Below are 25,132 nucleotides of genomic sequence, written 5' to 3'. Positions count from 1 at the left end.
TTCCTGAATAGTTCCTTATTATTGCCACCCTCTTCTGTGCTCTCTCAAATTTGTCAGTGTGTTTCTTTGGCCAAAACCAGATACAATATTTTAGTTATTGGTTATTGGTGTTTATGCATCCCACTCATTTTGCACACCAGGAAACTCAAATTATCTTTTTTAGTAGTACTATCAGAGACAATGGCAAAAACCTATCAAAATAATAGCAACTACTGTTTTTCCTCTATCCACAAAGCTTGTTGCCCACCCTAAAAATAAATTAGATCTCTTCAACATGTTTTGCTTCTAACAAATTCACATTGACTGAACATTATTCATCTTCTTGTTAATTTCCAGATGCTAACAGTTACTTGTTGCAGTATTCATCCAGAAATTGCAATTAAACCCACTCCTCATTACTCCTCCACCAAGCTGTTCCTTCTCCTCCTTCATCAAAGACAGTCACTACATTTGTTTTTTTCCAGAATATTGGTTCATGTATCTATCATCCTTGGAAGAAGTAGCTTTAGTAGCATTTGTTCATTTACACAAGCTGCTTATTGATTCTCGGATAAGCCCTAACAACATAAATTCATCTCATGAACAAAAAAAAAGCAATTGTTGTTTAAACAACAATTGAGAAAGCTTTGTTTAGCTTACAAAATTAATCTTAATTTGCGATATTGTAAGCCTTAATTATAAAATATGTATCCTGAAATAAATTATTATTTAACAATTTCCCAATAATAACGGATTTGTTTAATTGCACCGTTTGATCCAGCACAACTGAACTGTGGTCTGTTAGAACTGTATGAAAACCCCTCATTAGGAGACACAACAAAAATAATGATTTTTTTTTTTTGTGCTATTTCTCTCCTGTTCAGATCGCTCCTAAGCTCTTGTGCAGCTGCTACCTTGGAAGGTCATCACTGCCTTTTGAAGAGGTTGCAATGGTTCACACAGATTAGCACATGTACAGCTCCCAAGCCTGGCAGCATCTCTCTGTGGAACTTCATTAAACTGAGTCCTAGCAAGTACAGAAATCAAATACAAAATCTATCATTCTTCTATTACAGCTTATAGCCTATCAACATGTGCACACAGGAAGAAAGGGATATTTGTACATATGGCAAAAATGATAAATCAGTTTTGTGCCATTAAATAGTTTTGAGCCCTTTAGTGATTGACTAATATTGCATGCTGACAGGAACATTTAAATTTGAATAACAAATAATTGTGTTCCTTTAGGTTTCACCAATTTCTAAGCAATTTAACCAGATAGATCCTAGTTTGGCAAAGCTTCTCCTGAACTGCCCAGAAATCTTATATGAGTTATATGCACTAGCAAATAAACTCTGTGATGTGGCTAATCTCCTGGTACAATGTATTATTATCATATATAAATATACCTGAGGTAGTTGTTTGGCAATGTCACCACCAACAAACACAGCTTCAAGGTAAATCCAGAGGTTCTGTACAGTAATCCAGTTTTCAATTATCTCTGCAGTACTAGTCAGCTTCTGAACCCATTGTTGTATAGTGGACTTAAACGGTGCATTATACCTGCATGAATATGAATTAAAGGGAAGAAGAACCTAAGATGATCATTGCTTACTCTGGGGGTTGACTAGATTTATACAATATGTGCATTTATTTAGTTTTCTACCGGTTGCTCATCAGTGATCCCAGCATTATGAGGCTATCTTCCACCAAAGCTATTTTCTCTGATGTATCTGATCCCTTCAGAAGTAGTTCTCCTCGAGCTTTGAATTGGCTGAAACTGAAAGTATGAGTACTCCATTCACTGATGACATGCTTCAGTTTTGCTTCAATATCCTTTTCTTTGATAGCACTGATGCAGATATCCTGCGTAAAATTAAAATAGTAAATTACATTCATCTAAGGCTATTATAAAGCACACTTATAAAGACTATTAAAATGTATTGGCTTAATCCAGATCTCAGTGTAAATTCAGGCTAATGAAAATAAACATTGAAACACCTCAAAGTTATTCTATTTTAAATAAGATTATATTCTAGTACTACTTGTAACAGGTACATCTAATGGGCTATATCCATCTTCACTACTACTAGCATCTTACACACACAAAATTCACTGAATCAGTGAATGTGCAGGAAGAATTTGTCTCTCTGCGTGTATTAATATTTGAAATCAAATAAACTGACAGAGGGGTTTAAAGAAAATAAACACTGCCAATCAAAACCAATAAATATTCTGAGAACCGTGTAGACTGACAATGTGCCTATCTGCTACTTCTTGAAGACAGTGAGGACAGGACTGTCATAAACCTGGTTGTTGAATCAGAGAGAAAAGGATCAAATACTCAAGACTAGATCCCAAATTCCGGTTCAGTAGTACACTGGATTCTATCACAGGTTTAAAGTGTTTCCTGAAGTGTAAGGTGGAACTCCAAATCTTTCAAAAGGCTGAAATTCTTGTCTGGGCATTGGGTAGAGAAGAAGTTTTATTTCATGGTTTTGCTTTAAAAATGCTTATTTGTGGAACAAGACAAAAGAGGTCACTACTCTGGAAATAATATAGATTTTGCTGAGTGACCATGGAACTGAAGTTAAAAACTGTTGGTGTTTTACTTCTTTAGTTTTAGCTATGATTTGTTCTTGGGAAAGCTAACAAGCATGAAGCTAAGGCACTTGCTAGATAACTTCTGTCCCCAGAACAGAGGAGACAATGGCTTTACAGCTTGTGCATGCTCCATATGCCTTCCCATCTATCCATGCTCTTGTGAAGGTGTTGGAATCTGTGGTATTGATGATCCCGAGATTGTAGAAAATCTCTGTCCTTCAGCCCCGTTGCCAAAGAAGAAGCCATAATTCGTCTGTGCTGGTTTTCAAGGTTGTTTATTCTTGCTTCTCTAACACGTTCTGCTGCCCTGCCGCAGGTCTGTCCTGCAGGGCAGCGTTGGGGCTCTGCCCCTCAGTGGGATGTTACAAACATTATATACCAGAAATTATGTATGCTGTATTTACAATAATGTGCCAATATCTATTATCTACATTGAACAGTGTGTCCCCAGCCTAAACCAATAGAAAAATGCCAACACCACAGTGAAACATGGAGGGCATGAAGAAGGAGAAAAAGGCAAGACACACCAAATTTCCTCCATCTTGTCCCCTTTGGATCCCTAATCTAGAATCCTAAAATTTTACTTTTGCACCATGCCACACTTAATTATTACTCATATCAAACACTCAGAGCTTGTAATTCATCCTCTAAGACTGAAAACTCTTTTCCATGGACAGAGATCAGAGACAGTGTCTCTCGGGGCTCTGTACAGGGGGGTTCCCTGCCAGGGTCCCAGGCCTTCCAGGGCAGCCAGAGGGAAGCCCTGGATTCCCACATGAAGGGTCACTTTTGCAATACTAAACAACTTCATTCTTCTTTAATCCCATATCCTCCACTTCTACTGTGTTCCAAGGACTTTTAGCACTTAACAGGATCAGTTTTACATCAACTGTTTTTTTTTCTCTGGCTAGGTATTTAAAGGGAAGAAAAAAATATATAAGTAGGCAGACCCTAAATCAGAAACATGACAGAATCCCACTACTCTTAAAACAATAGAAGTCCTTCTATAGAAGGATTAGTGTAATACATCTACATATTTAATTCTCCAGAATAAAAGGGAAATAAACTAACCATCAGTGCCAACACCAACTACCAAACTCCACATTTTCAAAGGACTTCTTCAACTAAACTAAATATTTAATGTTACAAAGCTGACTAGAAACAGGATTTCAAAGCACCAGATCACAAGTTAATAATTACCAAAAAAAAAAACAAAAAAACCCAACCAACCAAAACAAAACAGAAAAGTACATATACCTCAATATCTTCTTTATGTTTTAATAAAGGGGCATCCATTACATTTTTTAAAGTGAAATTTTCAGAGTCAACATCAAAGTGATGCCCAGTTACTTGTGCAATTTTTTCCCAGTGTCTTGACAACATTGCCTAGAAAAGTCCATAGGGATGGGGTTTTTAAAAATTATATTAATTTTAGGTTTAGAATGATTAAATACTTTTGCACTGCATCTGTTAGACAAATAGAAGAGTCTTGAGTTCCATTCCACTGAAAGCATTAGTAGTTATTCTAATCACATTACAAAGTCTTTTGTTCTACTTTTCTATAATGAAGCCCAACTAGATTTTTTGCTATAAATACAACTGCATTTATCTATAAAAAAGAATTATGGAAAGCATCCTGTAGTCATATAACATGGCCTTCTATAGAGTTTCTCAAGTGACTCTTATTTCCAAATTATTGTGCCAAACATACCTTATTCTTCATCATTTCAAGTAAAGGACAACTTTCAGTGAAGTCATCAATTTTTTTTTTTAGGTCTTGAAAAGCTTGCCATTCCTTCAATGCTTTTGGTAACTTTCGGATTCTTTAAAAAACACAAAAAGAAAGAAATATTTTATTCTTAATAATCATCATCCACAACTTAATATTGTCATTTTTCAATGAGTTGACCAGTAGACTGCAAATAAAAATCCAGCTGCAAGCTGCAAATATTATATATAGCTAGTTATTTGTGACTGCAGGCATGAAACACTACAAAAGACACAAAAGCACAAATTACACTAGAATGGTTTAGTTTCTATTCCAGTTTGAATTAAAGGAAGTTAATTTTATGTGCAAACAAATACCTGAATTAAGTTATTGCAGTGTCACTGTTTTAGTAAAATTTGAAAATGCACCTCATCTTGTAAAAGAGGTAACATGATTAAACAACATATAAATAATTAAACAACAAATAAAGTATATCCTAAACTAAAACTATTCTGTTTGCAAAGAGAAAAAACTTCCATTTGAATCAAATAAATCTTAATTCATACCTGGTTTGCATGAAAGACATTCAAAGCAAAATTTTCCTTTATGCACAATTTAAGATGAAAACAAATTTAAAATGAAGAACCTCTTGTACTGTGAATAGTAACAGCTCCTCTCACTTCTACATCAGTCATGCCAATTTTCATCTGCCAAAGCTATGGACCAAAGACTAACAGTAGTTCTCTTACAGCTCAATTCCAGAAACTAAACCCGCATAAAACCTGCCCATAATGACAAATTCCTTCAAAAATATTCTCAATTTTTCACAGTTCAAAATCAGACAGATCTGTCACACAATGCTGGAACATGTGCAAATTCTTCACTGCTTGCTGGTAAGAGACAGATGAACATATGCATACTGTCATGGCACTACAATAACTGCTATAGTCTGTCATCTTGAATCTAACAGTAGATAGCATTAAATATGCTGGAGAAAAGCACTGTAGAATGGAAAATTTATACTCTGCCTTTATCAAGAAAGCTTTAAGGTACAGTTCCTGGCTACTTCTATACAGAGGCTTAGCACGTAACATAAACTTTTCTAGGGATGGCTATTGGAAATGGGATTGCTCACCTTGGTAGTGAAAATGGCAATTTAAAAAAAAATGCAAATAACTTTTTCCTTTGTCTTAGTCTCAATACTATCTTCTAAAAGCAAGTTACATGCGTTGCACATTATGTTAAAAAACTACTTAATGGATCAGGTTTACATTTCTGTCCTAAATTTACTGGATTCTAATTGCAGTGTATCACAGTAAAATATAAACGGAAACTTCTCTCCAGCTGTTATTATAAACTTTCATAATGTTCTCTAAATATTTCTCCTTATTTCTTTCTAATTGGATTTATTTAAACCAACAGTTATTTTTTTACTTTTCTTTTCATGATTATAAGTTGTCTATTATACTACTATTTTTAAAAGGTAGCAAACAAAATTACATTAAAGAACTATGCATATCTTTACAATCAATCTAAAGCAGTAATTACACTTCCAGCATTCCTCCTTTCATAACACAGCATACCACCTTAGCTATTTCTGTGAGTATCCCCGGTATGTTGTTTCAGTTTCTCTGCCTTTAAAGAGAACAGCTTGATGCAATAATGCTAGCAAACTGCCAAAAGGGGATAGTATTTAATTAGACTTTTATTACCAAAAAAAAAAAAAAAAAAAAGGCATTTATTGCCTACTGGTAGTCATACTGCTCCAAATACAGCAAATACTTGAAAAGAAATACAAAAATGTCACACAAGAAGTTCAAAGTGAAATACATCCATGAAAATTATTGCTGTGCAATGGCTTCCTTCAGGTTTCTGAAGAAAGAAGCATAAAAATTCCTACAGCCTGTAAAATATAATTAACTACAGAAAAAAGTATTATGCAGATTCCAGAATTCTACCGAAATGAGATGAATACTTGCATTGTCCAAATACAGAAGTATATGTATTTCACATACATTCAGTTTTACTATTCTTATTTTTTTAAAAAGAGGTTGAGTTATTGGTTTGTTTGGTTTTTTTTTTTTTTTTTCAAAATAATGACTAAAAGACAGTTCAGTCAATTTTTGTTGAAAACATTGCTTCAAACTCAGAATTTTGTGTGGCTATTTACCCTTCTTGAAATAACAATTACAATTTAGACAAATGTGCAGAAGTAAACAGTAGGTTCAAAATTCCATCTAATATCATGGACTAACAATTAATTAGCTGTACACTAAATCATTGAGAAGGCACTGTATAAGATCAGCTTTGAAAGTTATTTATATGTACAACCACCTTGATACAGGTTTGTGCACCTTGTTTATTGAATAAGCTACAGCCTACCGTGTCAATATACCCCAACAAGCCTCAAGTGACTCACAAACCAGCTGCATATTGCACCACAGTGCAGTTGTGCCCAACACTGAGCATGAGAAGGATCAACATTATTCAGCCCCTTGGAGAATTTTTCACAGGCTAATTAATAAACAGAGTTAAAAATAAAAATTGCATGTACTTCAACAAAAAATAACTTACTTGCTTTGAAAATCCAGAAGCTCACTGTTAAGGTTTTCAATATTTAAATCATTCCAAAGCATTTCATTGTATCTGTCAATACTAGAAGTAACTGTATCATAAAGACTGTAAAGTTTCTGAAGCAACGAAAGTTCACGTTTAATTCTGTGAAGCTCAGGATACTCTGTTTCAAATTTTAAAATTGGAAATTTGTGTGTGTTAATTAGGTAGTCATGTCAACATGAACATAAGATTCAATGCATTTCTAGCAATGTTATTTAATAAATGAATGAAATCAGACTTGCAGTTTTCTAGATAGTGTCTAGGAAGACAAACTTTTTCACTTACTATGTAAGAACAACAGATTTTGCTGCACAGTAATTGTTTAGATTGCTGATTTTTTTAAATTAATATTCTTCTGTAGCAGTAGATGTCATCTCATAATTGAAGGAGACAATGTTGAAAAGTAGATGAAATGGCAATGAAATACAATATAATTTTAGACAAGAACTAAAATATCCCCTATGTCAATTTAAACCATTTACTTAAGAGGCAAAGTTTGGGGATGATGGGTATGCTTACAAATTATATATATAGAATATATTAGAGAATAAAAGTGTTTAAAATGGACATCCTTAACATAAATGGTTTGTTTACTTTCTCTCATATCTTTTGGAATTCCCAGCAAAATATATTTGGATTACTGCATATGTCCTTAGACAGGAAAATATACTCAATTTAGTATGCATAAATTAAAGTGCTTATCATACATTCTGCTGCAGTTCACACCACAGTCTTCCAAAGGAACTGTGTCTGACTAGGAGGCATAAGGACATTACAGCTCAGCCGCATAGCCCAAGGGAATTCATTATGCAACTGGAGCAGGGACAATTTAAGTACTTTGGCAACACATTTCCCAAATTTGTACAGGACAGAATACTGGCACAAGATGTGCTTAGCTCTGAACAGAAAAAGCAAGAGAGCTAAGCATCTGGACCCTGAGACACACAGAGCAGTGCAGTATTTTTCCACCTGATGTTTATGTATATGCACATCTAGGGCCAGTTTCATCCAGCTACTTTTCATAGGAAAGACTATAATAATTTACTACAAGATTCTTCTGCAAGGAATTTTTCTGCAATTTTTCTAAATTTTCATGCATTTAGAAGGAATCACAAGAAAAATTTAATAGCCTAGAAACAGCCTATCCTTATCCCCTGAGAAACTACCTGTGATGGGAAGACCAAATAATTCTTCCCCACCAGAAAGAGAGAGACACTTCTTCCACAGTTCATCAAATTTAGCTTGAAAGATATGTAATCTGTCACTTGCTTCATGTGGAGGAATATTGTCCTCGCTTGGGCCCCTGTAAAAACCAAAACAAATTCAAATTGTCAACCATACATGTTTTACAAATGAGCTCAAAAGAACCCAAACCATACTTTCTGAACATTATGTAATATTTTTTTACATTTTTTTTCTGTGAATTTTCACAACACTAAAAGAAAAAATGTAGCACATATTCAGTGTACCAAGATTACATATTCAGCAGTCCTTGAAGAAAGCCCAATTTCTTTTCTAATAAAAAAAAATCTTACAAACATCTAAAGATCTGCAAATGTTTATCTTTGTTATTTCTTTTTTCTTCTGTAAAATAAATTTTAATAATTATTTTCATTTCTATTTTAAAAAGGAAAAGATAGCAGATATATAAATCAGGAGTGAAAACTGCACAGTTGGCACGAGAACCACAATTAAGTAATCATAAAAATATGAGAAAAAATACCATTTTGCCTAATGAGCACATCTCAGCCGTAGGACTGCGTGCAATTCCCAGTTCTCACACCTGGGAGAACTTCTTGGCTCTATCATAATGTTTTGGGATGAGAACTCTGTCATCCTCTGTTGTGCCCTGGTTATTTCTAGAAAGAAATTCAGGCAGATGGGCAGAAAGCAGAGCAGGCTGGCTTTTTGGCAAGGGAAATGGGACCAGGAGATGAAAGCAGAAACACAGTCAGCAAAGGCAGCCAAGGCAAGATCCCACGGAACCTGAGCAGGAAGAGCAGGGTCCTCGGGGTGGTAATCAGGTTCCAATGATAGTCCAGGTCTTCAGACAAGCCCACAATAATTAGACGGGACCAAGGTCAAGCAGGGAAGGTAAGTCAGTAAAGCAGAGTCTAAGGAAGGTAACCAGGATGAGACAGAGTCCAAAAGGGAACCAGGCTGCTCTGAGGTCACCAAAGGAAGAGGGAAGCCCTCAAAGGTCAGATATTGTCCTAGGGCCATAATGGGTGAAGCCAAATCCTGTCTTTCTTTCTTTCCTTGTTGCTACAGTAGGAGCATCCAATGAACCACAATTTACATCTTCAAAAGTGATAACATAAGTTTAAAAGTAAGGTTGAGCGAGACAGTGAATTTAGAAATACCTAGAAGTGGTATCTCCAGTCACATCCAAGACACTGCTTTAATACTTGCAGTGAAATATCCCCCAAAGCACTTTATTGAATTAATACTCAAAAAAAAAATTGCATTTTAATCTGGATTGAGAATATTTTTTTTCCCCACAACCTATTAACTCTTATGGAATATCACTGACTCCAGTACTGAAATTACAGGAATGAATCTTTGACAATAAAACTGTATGCCCACCTTATATAAATCTGAAATTAGGCCTTTTTTCAGGTGTAATATATACAGTGATGCTGTGCTGTGTTTATTTTCTGAAGCCATTTAGATACTTTATTTTGAAACAATCACTAATGAAACACAATTATATTGCAACACAGGTTACCTACTTTTCATCATATTCTTTATAAAACACTGCAGTATCAATTTGGAAGTTTTGAACATCTCTCAGGAAATCTGTTTTCATGTCTGACTGTACCTTCAGCAGCAAGTCCTCAACCTGTTGTGCCTATATGCAGACAAAGAGAAAAAAACAGGCACAAAAGAACAAAAAAAAAAATTAGGTAAATAGGTTTGTTCTATCATTTCAATATTAAGAGAGCTGGTAATAATTATTTGAGAAATAACATAATTACAATACCTGTGTGTTTAGGTTCTTCCAGGCATAGGCCAATCCATCACCTCTTTCTGTATTTTCATCTTGAAAGAGCAGGTTGTATTTATGAAGCACAGAATAAGATTCTTCTATATGTCCAACTGTCGTGTCAATTTTAATTTCATTCTCTCGGATCTCCTTCAGTGCTTCCATTGCTTCCCGTACATCATCAAGGTCATGAATAGGTCTACTTAACCTCTTGCTAACATTTTCAATGAATGAATAAATTTCACCCACCACTGTGGCAGACTTTTTATTTAAAGCTAATCCAAATGTTCTTTGTCCTGAGTGGCATTCCTGAATTAAAGCTATTTTCAATGACTCTGTTGCAACTTCCACTGATTGCAGTGCATAATGATTGGGCAGTTCTCTGATTTGCATCTCTAATTGCTAAGAAAAATACAAGTGTTCAGCATTTAATTTCACTAAAATTTATCTGAACAGTTAATTTTTATTAAAGATATAATACTTACAGAAAAGTATCTGATTTGAGATTGGAATTCAGCCATCGTTAGTTTACTATCAATAAATTCTTTCACTTTTTCTTCTGGATCCTACTTAAAAGAAGTTTATTTTAATTAATATTTAGCATTGGTATTATAATAACCTACAGGATGCCCAGCTGCCTGATGTATTGTACAAACATAAAATGTTCCCTCTCTAAAAGGACTTGAGAGATAAGCATTCATTAGTACAAGCACAAATTATTTTACTTGAACTGCCTTTCCTGACTCTTATTTTTCATATAATACTCTTTAAATAACTTGAAATCTGTAACTCAAAAACTGACACAGGTCAGGATATCCCTTTTCCATCCAAATGTTACTACAAAATTTATAATGTAGCTGATAAAATTTTGGGGGAAATATTTCCTTCCTAGTCCTCCTTCTGTCTGCAATCCCATGAAAGCAGTTCACATCCTATAACAGGTATTTAATGGGAGGAATTGCACTCCATCTTCTTCACTCTTCCTGAAACAGCCTCTTTAAAATGCAGTTTCTAGGTGCAGACAGTCTCTTGGCCATTTGAAGAAAACAGTTTGGCAGGGAAGGATGGATCTAAGGGGAAAGAGGGCTTGTTGAGGATTGTTTATAGGCAATAGAGCATTGAGCATCCTTCCTTTTCATAAGGAAACATACTGCTGGAAACCTTTGCAGAGATTAGAAATCAGTGTCACCAGCTCAACAAATGTGCAAGATTCTCAGTTCAATTACAAACAGATGACCTTCACCCCTCTCAGGGACATTCCCCTGCAGTCTGCACTGTGAGATCCCTGAGAATCTGTTTGCACCTCTCTGGCCAGTAATGAGTTACCAGCAACAGTTCCCAATGGTCCAACTGAGATTGTAAAGGTGGGGGGAACGGTGACAACTTCTGAGGAATTTTAAGTTAAGGAAGCAGGTTAATTGACTATTTTAGAATATTTTAGTAAAAAAGAAACCTCATTCTACTGCATTACCCAATCTGATTGTGCATTTTGGGTGAAATGGAATGCTACCAACATGTAGTTAGATCAAACAGCATCTCAACTAAACTAAGCATTAAGCTTTGGGACTTCAGAAGCCACAAAGAGGTGAAAATGCCCTGTCTCAACCAAGTCAGAAGAGTCAGCTGTGAGAATGGGGTCACTTAAGGATTGATTTAGGAAGGAGAAGTTAAAAATAGTGAGCAAAGATAAGATTACTCCTGTTTTGATTGCTTATTTCTTGGCCTTCCTAAAGCACCTTTGATAGGTAAGACCAGTTGTTGTCCATTTACAGAGCTGAATTTCACTAGTCAGAATGTACACAAGGTTTTATTTCATGATGAATCTCCTGACACATCACTTCTCAGAGCTTTACCATTTATATGACTGGAGCCACTTCCTAATGAAGATAACTACATCAGTCCAGATTCACTTCAGCTTTCAAATCTTCATTGCTGAAAGATTTCCTAGATATAGATTATCTTGTGTGTGTGTGTGTGTGTGTGTGTGTGTGTGTGTGTGTGTGTGTGTGAAAATAGAAAAATATCTTTCAGCAGTGGTTGCTTGAGAAGAACTGGTCAGTTTAATATTCAGGAATAGCCTTTGTAGTCTCCGATTTCTAAGAGATTTCTGCTCAACTAGTCTTTTCCATAACACATGCAGACAAGATGCTGTGAGAAAGATGGATAAACATATGAAAGCATAATCTTGTTTATGCTCCAAAATATTTTTGTGTTCTTCTGCTTGCTTTCTTAGATGCTTTAATTGGCAAAGATTTGCAAGTTCTGGTCAACACAAGAGCAGACAGGAATTATGAATAAAACCAATGCTTCCTACTGAGCAGAGACTCCTTAGGCATGCAATAACCTTTTTAATTTTTTTTAATATATTTAGATATTACAACACAGCAACGTATTATATTAAGCATGCAGTTAACCTTGTTCCAGATGTCCGAAAATTCAGAAAAGGTCTTCAGAAGAGCCAGTGCTTCAGTTTTAAGAGACAAAATAATTGTATTTAGTTGGATCACCACTTTGTTTACATCCTTATGTTCGATGATCTGTTTGTCTAAAGGCTTCAGTGCCACCATACTGGACAGTTTGCTCTCATCACCTAACTCTAAAGCAACAGCTTGTTCATCCTGGTATAAATTAAACAAGAAAAAAAAATATGTCCACTAGTTGTTAAGGTTTTATTTTTCATTTTTAAACTACAGAATATGCAATGATGTTCAGATAATAAGTAATAATAACTTCTAAGACCAGACAGAATATGCAAAGAAACATCCACAGGGAGACTCCCTGTTCTCAGCTTGGATTTTTACAGAGCTATAGTTCTAGTGTTAAAGCTGATTTTATAAAAAATTGTCATGCAGAGTTTAGTATTAATCATCTCTGAATTAGATCAGTCAAATATGCACCATATACAACTACAATTGTGCTGCTTTCTCCTCCTACACATCTGCTTAAGTCTTTCTACCTTCTTTAGTAGAGAATTACAATCTATACCAATCCTGGCCACATGGCCAAGAATCTATACCTATTCTTTGCCATAGAAAGTCCTGGAGGCAGTGGAGGGTTAGCTGCTTGGAAATAAGCTAACATTCTGCTTAACAAAACAGAGTTCAGTCCACTTTCTCCTAGGTTTTTTTGGTTTTTTTTTTTTTACTTAATTATTATTTATTTGCAGGACTTGAATGTGGGTTTTTTCACTGAAATGAGCTGATCTGTTTTTCATGTCATATCAAAAAAATAAAATATTTTTACAAAGACACTTATCAGCACAGATCTACACACATCTATATGTTGTTCACAGATGAGACAATTAAGGGCACATGATTACCAGTACAAGTGCATTCTTGTCCTTCAACATATTTCAGTTTCTATCTAAACCTCAGACCTTCCCAAGGTTTTAGTGCTACTTTTGATGCCAGTTAAAATATTTGTACTGTATTAACTGCAGTACTATAGGCACCATATGAAGGCTTGCAGTTTAACTTAAGAGTTTTCACCTGGGAAGTGTGGTAATAATTTGTATTCAGTTGATAGTACTCATACATAATGCTTGTTCTACACTATCATCATCATATTTGAACAGTATATTTAAAAGATTTTTTTAAAGCAACTTTTGATTTTAATATTATAGACTACCAAACATAAGATTTATGAACTATTACTCTTATGTTTTATTAATTGGCATAGAGATTAAAAACTAGGCTTTTATTTATCAGGAAGATCCATCAGGCAATGAGTCAAAGTTTTGGTACAGAATATAATCTTAAGAAATGTTAAGCAAAATACCAAATTTTTTTTAAATAATCAAAATAAAATACTCACCTGCTGCTGTTTATGATGTAAGTAAGCAAATTTCCACAGGGGGATATCTTTGGCTACTGATAGGATGATATTTACTGCTTTATTTACAGCACTCTGAAAAAAGCAAAACATTCACCTTGAGCTCACAGATATATTACATGGGTAGGGGATGATCATCCAAACAATACCAAAGTTGAAAAATTGTACCTCTGTGTTTAAAGAAAATACTCTAATAAGCATGACATAGGATCACCCAAAAACACATTTTGTAAGGGGAAAGAGTACTCCATAAAGTTTTACTACAGTCCTTCCAAGTTTATGTGGTTTTCAAACAAGAACATAAGAGACCTTGAAGAACTGCAGTCATGAATCACTGGGGATCATAACTGAGTTAAAGTACTATTTCCCTTTAAATTGGTTATAAACACTGTTATGTGTTATTAATAATGGTCACGTTCACACCAGAATGCTTGAATACATTTGTCTGAATTTGTGATGGCATAGTCTATCATCTATACAGGCAGCTACAGAAATTATCAAATAACTTCCTCTATGTATGGTATTTTAAAATCACATTTTGTGGCCTGATTTCTTACTGACAACATCATGAAGGCTGCACATGAAACTTGAGAAATAACTCAACTACTGATTTTTACAGTCACAGTGCTAAATGAAAAGTCCAGAAAGCAACACCATAAAAAACTAGTATCCTGAACAATTTCAGACATCATAGGATATTGCAAATATGTGTGTAAGGATTTTGATAAACTAGCGTAAGTTTAAAAGAGTGTTTACATTTTTTTAGTTTAGGGATTTAGACTGATAATATTTTTCTTTACATTTCACTACTGCTGAATTTAAGAATGATACTTTAAACTGATTTTAAATTCTGAAAGAGTTTAAAGAGACTAGGAAGTCAGTCAGGCTGTACTGATGGCATTCATTTTTATGTTTTCATTCATTTTGAAATGTTTTCCTCTAAGTAGAGGTTTTTCCTCTAAGTAGAGGAATTACTGAGTTACTGTGCTTTGAGAAAAACAGTTCCTTCTAATAACCTCTATAAAAAACTTGATCCATAGTTCCATGCCCTTAGTACCCACTGTCATCATGAAATCAAGTGACTTTTTATCTGTTCTTCCCCTTCCTTTTAGTTCTTTAACCAGATTAAACTTTCACATATTGCTTTAAAACAATGCACTTATAAAATTTTTATTGCAAATGACTGAGATGTGCAATTATTTTGTTACCTGAATATCTTCAAGACTTGGTCTCAAGACAATATTTGGAATAGCCAGTTGAATTTCAGCTCTGAACAAAGGAACCCTGTGTGCCTCTACAAACTTAGTTGTCTGATACCTGGAGTGAATAACATGAAGTCGGTGTCTTAAGGTCTCTAAAGAAATCTTCGTGCCTAAATAAATGTAATATTTAAGTGAGAATTTTTTTTACCACAATAAGCTTGGGGAGAAAAAAAGTCGTAAAGTTTTATTTTAAAAATTAAACATATCTGAAAAAACCAGACTCACATCTAATCAAAGAGTCAGTATTCTTCTGACAAAGCTGTCCCATCAGGTTATAGTAGCTACAGGACAGGCATTCTTGGCAGCGTGTTTTCTGTTTCATGTCAAAATGTATACAGGCAAAGGAATCCTGAATGGTGAAAGGGAAATTCTTGGGTAAATAATCAGATATCCATCCTATAAATTAAATATCAAGTATCTGACTAGGTTGTAAAAGGCTACTTTTTTTACACTGTCTTACCTCCAGAGTTCTTTCAGCATCTGCTTTCAGACTGTGCTTAAGAATATCTATAAGTTCATACACAGAACGTTCCACTTGTTGGCTCTGCCTAGAAAAACAACTTTACAGTCACCCATGGGGAATCAAACATAAGGAATACCCTTTATTTCCCAGCCACACACCCCATCCTGCTGCACTTGTGTGCAGGGAAATGCCCTTTCAATGTTTTTTTGTTTGTTCCTATTCCTTGGGCATGCAGATTTTAAAACTTGTTGACTAACAACAAACCCATTTGTCAGATCCTATTATATCTGATTCAAGTGGACTTCATAACACTTTTGTCCAAAAAAAGGGGTTTCCAGGTATAGCTAATAAAACAGGTTTATCATGATGAGGCAGTAAGATCATCTGTGAAATGAGATTTATTAAAATAAAAACAAAAGAAGTATTAAGAAACAAGCAATTAACATGGATATGATTTCAAGCCCTATCTATTTTCATTTTTCATTTTTCTTGCTAATTATTAGAATGCTATAACAAAAAATGCATGAAATGCTAAATAAATGCTAAATGCCAAATACTATGCTATTTCACAACAGCTGTGCTCAAGATACTTTGGAGTTTCTCCCCTGCAACCTCAGACTATCACTTTGCTCTAGACTAGTACTCTGTTACAATAACATTTTAGAAGTAAAACCTCTATGCATACAAAAGTAGTAAGTAAATAAACCCTCCCAAAAATGCCCTTCAAGTCAGTTCAATTAAGAAACCTACTGAGACAGTTTGGAAGCAGTAGAGATAGCAAACTTTTCTATTTGTTCCAAGAAAGAAGTCACATCTATAGGTTCATCTTCTGTCAAAACTATCAGAGCAGTGTTTGACATGTCCTTCAGAATTCTTTCAATTCTGCATTCCAGGGTATCAGATGCTGCTTTAACTACATAGTCCAACTCCCTCAGGGTACGGTAAACATTCTGAATAACTAAACAAGGATAACAAAATTAAAACAAATCAATGCAAAACACAGATCTCTTAAGTCTCATCTCTCCTTCCTCCCATTCACTCCTGCCTCCCCCCAGGTTTTATAACAAAATGAGGATGTAATGGCAATGAAATATGAAATGAAGGCCTGAAACATGATGGACTTGCTGTACTTTTTGATCTTTATATTAAACCATCTCATAATAAGCAGAACAATATTCTTCAAAATATCTCTTATTTGTCATAATAACATTGTAATGAAAAAGATCAAAAAATACAGAACAGAAAACATAAAGGATGCCAGTGCCCAAAAAATTATTTTGGTCCTCCTGCATGCATGCACACAATGTACGGTACTTCACCATTGTAATTAATTTATAAATGAAATTACTAAAATTCCCCCTGCCAAGACTTGTTAAACCATTAGATTTCTTCTTTCATATGTATGACCTAATTTACTTTGGAAACAGATAAACTTATTGCTTTAATGTGTTTTATAGTTTTAGTTTAATAAATGTGTTTATGAAACTAAAGGTAAAATCAGCTGCTTCTGCTGCTTCTGAATAGACTGGAAAAATTCTTCCCCCATCATACTTCCATTGCAAAATAGAAATAAATATAGCACCTGATGTTCTTTGTCACTATTATTACCATAATGTTTTATATATATAAATATATATGTGAACTTCTACTGTATATAGAAAGAGATCACTACAAAATCTAAGGCAAGGCAGTGTGACAGAGCTGTCCAAGTGCTGATATTTTAAGTGGGAAATGTTATTTCTTGCTGCTAGGAAGTTAATAATGGAACTTCACTTTTATTGTCTAAAGCAGAAAAGAAGTCCAACAAATTCCTTAGATTTTTTTTTTTTTAATATATAAATTCAGTAGTCCTAAATCCATTTTTTAGTTTAGTCTAGTTTTAGTCTAGAATGAAACTATGGACTCCCATATTTCTAGATGGAGTTCCCTTAGATGGAAAAAAGACACTTAAGACATTAGGCTTGAGTTTAGCACATTGCTGTCAGGTAAGAACTATTTTGTGTACACCAAACCAGGGGCTAATTTGTAGGTGTCCAACAAACATTCTGGGCATGTCAGACATTTCCTGTCTTTAAAAAGACATGGTGCATACACTCTAGAAAAGAATTGCCTTCTAGGTGTAGCTGCATTTCAGCTGCAGCAGCAGGAAACATCCCAGATACCTGCATTACATCTAAATTGTTGAAAAGGGGTGGTTTCCACCATAACCAGGGGTGATACAAAGAACCATTGCAACCTGATGGTTGTCATGTGTGCACCTATTCAGACACTTAATATAGTGCAAAGAATACGTAAATGAATAAATAAATAATTCCTATTGTAAAGACCTTCCTTATCATGTGTTACTAAAAAATGCAAAACATTAAACACAAAAATTCATTTTAGAACTATAAAGCAAATACTAAAAAATCCTTGCCATTTGGTTCTTGTGCTCTGGTCAGGCAAAGGCCAAGTAAAGCCTTAAGCACTGGTCAGAGCCCTGTGCACCAGTGCCACATGGCAGAGTCATAAATAAACAGCTGCACAAACCTACAAAGTGTTACATTTCAGTTTCAAATTTAGACCATACCTGTTCCTGTTTATATTGCTGCTTTTCCTTTTGAAGAATAAAAGAGAAAACCTAACATCAATCAACCTCAACTGAAAAGCTAATTTACAAGCATGAGTTATTGTTTTCTCATGAAACTGCAACATGAAAGTCTTGGTGATGGTTTTATATATGCCCCTTTCAATGACATTTTACAGCAGTTAATAAATTTTATGCTGTATTTGATAGGGTTAAGGTTGTGTCTTACTGGTTGTGTGGAAAATCTCAATACCTAATAAAAAATGTTTTCTCTGAAAAATATTAGGATTTAGGGCAGAAATCTCCAACCTTGATTTCAGATGTCACTTTTAGGATGTTCAGCATAAGTTCTGAAGACTTTTTTTAATTAAAACACCCACAGCCATTCTCTTGTCTCACATTCTTGTAGCAGTTGGGCTAAAATTATCCACCTGAAGGGAAGAGATCAGTCCACAAACACATTTTTCACAGAGAAGCAAAAATAAATGCAGGTACCTCATAGTGTGTATGGCTCACCACTTCTTCTCCTGTTACCTACATTTATTGATGTTCAAAGAAGTCCACGACAGCTGCATCAGGCCCGGGGTAAAGGCATCCTCAATTTGTCCTATCCATGGCTTCATCAGCGGTTTCAGCACAACAGGGATCCTATTCAGATGTTCCTTGTAACTGATCAACAGGTTCTGGAGTCTGGAAGACATGATCATGTCTTCATAAGATATAATGTTCTTAATTCAGATATTTGAAACACACAGAATTTTGGACACATTTTCTGTTAATAAGGTTTGCAAGTTCCAATCCCATCCTAAAATAAGAACCTTTCCCAACTCTTCCTAACTCAAACCAGGCCTTTGTCCTTAATAACAACAAAACCAGACTGGAGAAACAAGTACCTCCAGCAAAGTGACTGTGATCAACTCACAGAATTTTTCTCCCAAGAAAAATTATTTACAAGAAAAAAAAAATAGAAACAGGAAACTGAAAACATGGCTTTTCTGTTTACATCTTCCCATCTCACAAGACATGGCATGATATTACACTGCTTATAAGAAAAGCTACATACAAACAACCTAGAACCCTGGATCCCAAAGAAAAATAGTCCAAATTCTGAAACAAGGCTTACCAATATAGTTCCATGAAAATGGAGCTATACAAAGAAATCACACAAACAAGAATTAGACAGAAATATAATTCAAAGGTCAGATACCTAACGGGTTCCTTACAAGAACTGGTGCAAGAACAGCAATAGCACCAGATTAAAATCAAGACTTCAGACATCATTGTTACAAATCATATACTGAGATAACCCACTCACATTATACCCAGAACTGGTTTTTAAATGTTAATAATCAAAATCTATACCCCCTAAATATTTTTTCTTTATTTGGGTTTGGCTTTCTTTTTTTAATGCAAACATTTTCCGTACTTTTTTTCCTGTTGGATGGCAAAATTTGGGGCTGCTGCTTTTTGGAGATCCGTGGCATACAAAGTTTGTCTTGCGCATTAAATGGTTAGTTGTCCTTAAACATTCCACAGAAAATAAATGTAAAACATTGCATTGTAAGACTGAAACAATGAAAATTTCAACAACAGAAAAAGAGAGGAAGGGTTGAAGTATTTATGAAACTCTTCAAATATCAACCGTTTTTGTCCAATTCTAATCAAGAAATGAAGAACACTCCTCACAAAGCATTGTTTTTTTAAGACTGAACATCCCTGTTTGAGAATTAACAACCAACATCCCTGAAAATGAACTTTTATAGCAGAGATTTGGACTGTTACAAGAAACAGAAAGAAATTATTTTAAATAAAAAAAATTGAATTTAGATGTTCAACATGAGAGACCAAGTTATAATTTAGGCAACATATCCCCTTTACACATGTTTGGGTTGTGCAATAATCAAGTGGAAAATTCCAGCTTATTTTTCTAATAGGAAAAAAAAACTTTCTGATGCTAAGTGTAATTTGGAGCATAATTACTGTATTAAGAGTGCACAGATGCACTCTAAGAAAAAGCATAGCAGTACCTAGGAGCTCCACTTAGAGAGCAGCTGTTGAAATAACAAAACAAAAACATTTAGGCATTTCCAAGTAATGAGATATGTGTGTAAATAGGAACAACTTCATTTTAATATGGAAATACAGGGGAAAGCAATTAAAATTCAATTAAACTCCATCAAAAAGAAAAATTATAATAAATCAAAAGCAATATATGCAATAGACTCAAAGGTAGGGATTTCCATTTGCAGATGAGAAACAAATCCAAAAAAATGTTTACTCACTCCCTTTGATGTCTTTTAATCTGTTCTTCATCTGCACACAAGACAAGGACAACATCTGGAACTTCAAAATGCATTTTTCTCAGGTATTTTGTCTCATAAAGTACTTCCAGGACAATTGGGTCTAAGTTTACAAATAATTCCTTCATGTAGCAGTGAAAAAAAGAAATAGAAAATAAGACACTAATTTGGTACTTAGATGTAGTGTGATGTAACTGGATTATATAATGACACGTATCTCCAGATGACTGGAGAGGATTTTAAAAATATTTACCCATGTTTCTTCTTCAACCTCCTCTAGAAATATAGGGGTTTCCCAAAGTATTAATCAACCAATATCTTACATTGGTTTCAATTTCTTGTGACTCCTTCACTGTGCCCTAACCACTTGGATCCCAGGACTTCCCAAGTTTAATTCTAGTTCTGCAGCTACATTCTCTGGAAGTTAATTTGCCTTTTCATCTCAGCTTCTCCATCAGGAACTAGGGAGAAATATTGTGAAGGTTAATCTACACTTTTGGGGGCACTAAATGTTTTTAAGATGCTCTATCAATTTGAAAACTATGTTCTAGTTGTCCATTATGGAATCATTTCTACAAAAAAAAAATGCCACATTTTAATTTCTCTGTGCTACAGCAGGAAAAAAAAATCTATGAAGCAAGAATGGCAAAATTTTCTGCCTTAGGAATCAATTTTGAAAGCAAGTTAATGAATTTTTGCTATATATTCAATACAGTGATATTCATCACTACAGAAAAGACCATGACCTAATAAAAAATCCTTCCTTGAATAAAATTTTGGTTAACATAGAAAATAAACAAGGAAACAATAGCTAAAGAATGTAGATAAGTCAGTAGTAGATATGTATTTGCTGGATACTGCATCTTTTATACACTGAATAAGACAGAAGCCTTATGAAGAAACATGAGACATATCATAAATATACACAAAAAGGGAAAAATATTTCAAATCAAGTAGCTCATTTTTTAACCCTATTTAGGTTAAGGTTACTTCAATGCTTTCTTGTCTATCCATTATATGATTTAAGTAGCACGTGTACTACTAAATCATGTAACAGCAAGACAAAGAATAAATCATACTTACCTTGGTTTCTGGGTGCCTGACAAGTAAAGAAGCACACAGAGCATTCCTAGCCTGGTCAGCAAACCTGTACCAGGTCCTATGATAAATAAGCTCAAATTCCAAAAGAACTGCAGTCATTTTATTGTAGTTTTTGATAACTTCTTTCATTTCCATTGTCTGCAATTTAGGGGGAGAGAAAAAAAAATCCACCACTTAAACAATTCATTATGTCTAACACAGTAGAAAAGCCCTCCACCAGGCCTTTCCTCTCCATCACAGGAAAACAAAAGAAATAGAAGTCTCTAAATTATGCTGTTTTAGGGACAAGATAAGACACAGAAACTAGTAATATATTTAGGAATTCAATTATTATGTAGTATTCAACTGCTCTAAGCAACATAACTCTTTTCCTGATTTTTCCTCTCAATCTTGTTCATAGAACAAAATCTATATTACGACATATACAAGGTACTAATGCCTCACTGAGAAAGGTATACAAATTATCCCACTGTTGGATGAGCTTGGATACAAGCTGCTAGAATAGCGAGTGCAGAAGTATACAAGTAAATTGTCTTTCTGTTAACAACATCCTTGAAAGCTTAGGATGAATCCTCCTCTGCTAACTTCCAACCTTCAAAATTGTGGTTTTCTTTTTAAGGAACATCATTGGATGGTCAATTTTTCTGAATAACTGTTGTGCCCACATAATCTTCCCTGTTACCTAAAACACAGAAGATAGGAGGTTAGATTTTCATTAACTTAAGACAGTCAAGAGATATATTTTTCTCTTTCATTTACTTCATTCTTACTGGTGGTATATTACGTGGTATAGGTGGATTTTCCTTTTCCTTCTGATAGAGTTTTTGAATAAACTCTAAGTCTTGGCTGTACCTTTGAAGAACAATGGCATACTTCTCATTTAGACCAATATTATTTTCTCCTATTTGTTCAAGCTTCATCAGAAATCCCAGCATCTGTTCAGTCTAAAAAGGAAGATGGAGCATTTACATCAGAAGACAGCAGTTCAGAAAGTCATTGTCCATAAATTTTTTATTAATTTAGAATATGCTGCGTAAATTTGTAAGTAGTTTTCTAAGAAATACAGAAAAATCCATCCAGATAACTTTGTGAATTTTACTTCTATATTTTGTCCCATACAGGACATACCACTGTATAAACCAAGAAACTATTATCACTACAGTTTGGGGTTTTTCTGATTCTCAAATCCTCTCTTCTTTTTTCAGCAAACAGTGGTAGAACACCTACACCTTTACTCACACTTCATTAACATCATCTGAGCCATTGAACAATACTAACATTAAGGGAACAGATGGCAGATATTATTTCATTACTCCTGCCAGTGGAACAGGAATAAATTAGAAACATAACAAGAAACACCAGGTTGAAGAAAGAAAATTAACTTCAAAATATAGAGCTATAAAATTGGTATGGAAAGATGGCACATACACTCAGCACCAAGCAAGAATCAGCATTCCTTTACAACACTTCTGTAAGCAACTTCTAGAACATTTGTAATAGGCTTGATTTCCTCCAACATCCTCTCAGGCAGTCACCAGCACAGTACAGAACACTGGCAGTAATTAAAGAGTTTATTAGGAGCCGTGGGTACTCAGCCCTTCCAAGCACCAGAAGCAGGAATTTGCATTTGCAACCTTACTTACAGTTAAGGTCTTCTCAAACCAGGAATCCACAAATTCCTGTATGGATTCATACAATGCTGCAATTTGGTTCTTAAATTCAAGGTAATCTTTTTCAAACTAGAATAAAAGCAAATTTAAAAAATCATCTATATGCTGCTTTAATTTATTTAAAAAACAAATCCTTTCTGTGAGGCTTTTCAGAATCTGTTTTATCTACCCATTGTGTGTGTTCAGCACTGCATTAAAAACAACAGGAACAACACCAGCAGCAAATGCATTTACACTCCAAGCTAAGCAAATAAAACATAAGCCATGCTAGGTTGAATGATTAAAGCTTCATCTTCATGGGCACAAAGGAGCACAGAAGAAACACAGAAAGGCTGAGGAAAACTCATAACTTCATCAGAGAGAGGAAAGCATGCTCCCCAGCTACTTGCAGCGCTGCCAGAGGAGAGTGCTCAGCTCACTGACCAGGTATGAAACCCACAAAGGCAAACTGGCAGGCTCTCTAGAGAACCTTGCAGGCTAATGGAGGTAGTTACCAAATTTGGAAGCTCCTGCAAGTAATTTGGGTATTTACCTGTAACAATTTTTTCTTAAGTGGCCAAAATACTGAGGGCCTAACAAAAACAGCTCAACGTAAACTTCTCTCAAAAAGAGCACTGCACAAGCTTGGGAAGACAGTACAGAATAGATATTGCTCCAAATATTTAGGTGTAGAGAAGTCATGCCATTTTTTAACCCCTCCAAATTCCAGTGAACAGCAAATACCCTCTTTCAGAAATGAGTCACGCAGCAAGTATTAGAGAAACACAAGCCATCAAAGTCAGAAGAAAGTCAAAAGCACTTCCAAGCTTAATGTTTAAAGGAAAATTAATGACAGTGGCAAGCTTTAGTTCAGGAAGGCAGGAGAGTAAGTCAACACTTCTAGAACTTCTATAGTGAGGCCACTAACTCTGCAAAACAAGCAGGCTTAGCTCAAGCAAAGCAGCTCATTTCCTGCATTAAAAAACATGGGTACAGGATTAAAACATGGGAACAGAGCATTTGAAAAGCAACTTTAGTTTTATCATTCTGTTTGGCACTGGGAGTGATATTTCCTTCTCCCTCTAAAATGTGCAATTATGTGCCTATACTAACTTTTGCTATAACACTGCCATTACTATTATTTTTAATAATACTGAGTAACATTTATAATTAGACAAACTGTATTTGGTGTGTTAACATACCTAAATTAATTTTCACCCTGCAGTTCAAATATATGCATCTCAGAACAATCAAGCTTAGGAAAATTAGTTTGAAAACCTAGTTTACAAGAAGTTAAGAAAAGCATTTGAAGTAAAAAATAAATTTACCTTAACACTTACAAATTGTATTAAAAGATATAAGAGTATTTGTATTATTGCTACTGTAAAATAATATATGCATTTTTATAATATTCAACATTCTTAACATAACTGCAATGAAAACCACAGAATTAACAGAGTGATTGTTACACAAGTGCGGAATATAAGTACCTCTTTTTTCCTATGGTCCAGAACATCATACTGTTTGGATTTTGTATTTGTAGCAATGCTCTGGTATTGAGTAGTGATCTCATCAATGCCTTCTATTTTTATACGCTGGAGCTCTAAAAGGGTTTCCATAGTATTGCTCATATCTGAAATTTTCTCCAAACGTTTACAGAAGGTCGCAAATTTTCCAAATATGTAGTTTTCACTAACAATAAAAAAGAGGGATTTCTATGAAAATATCTTTGCAACAGATTTTTATTTCATCAACATATATTCTAGCTGCTATCAAGTTTCACACACAAAAAAAAATCATACTGTAATGATTACATATCAACAAAAAAAATTTAAATTCACATATATAAAGCAGAAAATGTTTAATCCTTACATATGTCAATTAAAAGACTTTACCACACTTCACAGGAGTAACTCTTTCAAATAAGATATTGGCAGGAGAAGAAAATGTGAATGCACAACACCAAGAAATGCCCCATGATTTAAGTGTCAATACACGTAAAACATTCCTTGGCATTATGACAGAGAACCCAGCTCAAAGCTGACTGAATTCCCTGAGAGTGTTTTC

General features: G+C 34.6%; 1 protein-coding gene across 1 annotated transcript in view; it reads right to left on the bottom strand.

Moving 5' to 3' along the window:
• The window catches only part of LOC110469703 (dynein axonemal heavy chain 5), a 148,707-nt gene that overhangs the window by 106,937 nt on the left and 16,638 nt on the right, over positions 1-25,132 (bottom strand). The window contains exons 15-36 of the mRNA XM_077784814.1: positions 24,556-24,757; positions 23,060-23,155; positions 22,187-22,360; positions 22,009-22,098; positions 21,399-21,554; positions 20,298-20,437; positions 18,554-18,705; positions 16,200-16,407; positions 15,447-15,534; positions 15,212-15,335; positions 14,933-15,096; positions 13,707-13,799; positions 12,308-12,511; positions 10,379-10,459; positions 9,891-10,295; positions 9,640-9,758; positions 8,074-8,210; positions 6,866-7,028; positions 4,295-4,406; positions 3,841-3,969; positions 1,646-1,845; positions 1,389-1,542 (exon numbers count right to left, since the gene is read on the bottom strand). Coding sequence (XP_077640940.1) covers positions 1,389-1,542; positions 1,646-1,845; positions 3,841-3,969; positions 4,295-4,406; positions 6,866-7,028; positions 8,074-8,210; positions 9,640-9,758; positions 9,891-10,295; positions 10,379-10,459; positions 12,308-12,511; positions 13,707-13,799; positions 14,933-15,096; positions 15,212-15,335; positions 15,447-15,534; positions 16,200-16,407; positions 18,554-18,705; positions 20,298-20,437; positions 21,399-21,554; positions 22,009-22,098; positions 22,187-22,360; positions 23,060-23,155; positions 24,556-24,757 — 3,391 coding nt within the window. The remainder of the gene's footprint in view (positions 1-1,388; positions 1,543-1,645; positions 1,846-3,840; positions 3,970-4,294; positions 4,407-6,865; positions 7,029-8,073; positions 8,211-9,639; positions 9,759-9,890; positions 10,296-10,378; positions 10,460-12,307; positions 12,512-13,706; positions 13,800-14,932; positions 15,097-15,211; positions 15,336-15,446; positions 15,535-16,199; positions 16,408-18,553; positions 18,706-20,297; positions 20,438-21,398; positions 21,555-22,008; positions 22,099-22,186; positions 22,361-23,059; positions 23,156-24,555; positions 24,758-25,132) is intronic.

The sequence above is a fragment of the Lonchura striata genome, chromosome 1 (genome assembly GCF_046129695.1).
Source record: "Lonchura striata isolate bLonStr1 chromosome 1, bLonStr1.mat, whole genome shotgun sequence".
In the NCBI taxonomy this organism is placed as follows: domain Eukaryota; kingdom Metazoa; phylum Chordata; class Aves; order Passeriformes; family Estrildidae; genus Lonchura; species Lonchura striata.
Note: the sequence above shows the minus strand (reverse complement) of the source record. Positions and strands in the feature narration are given on the sequence as shown.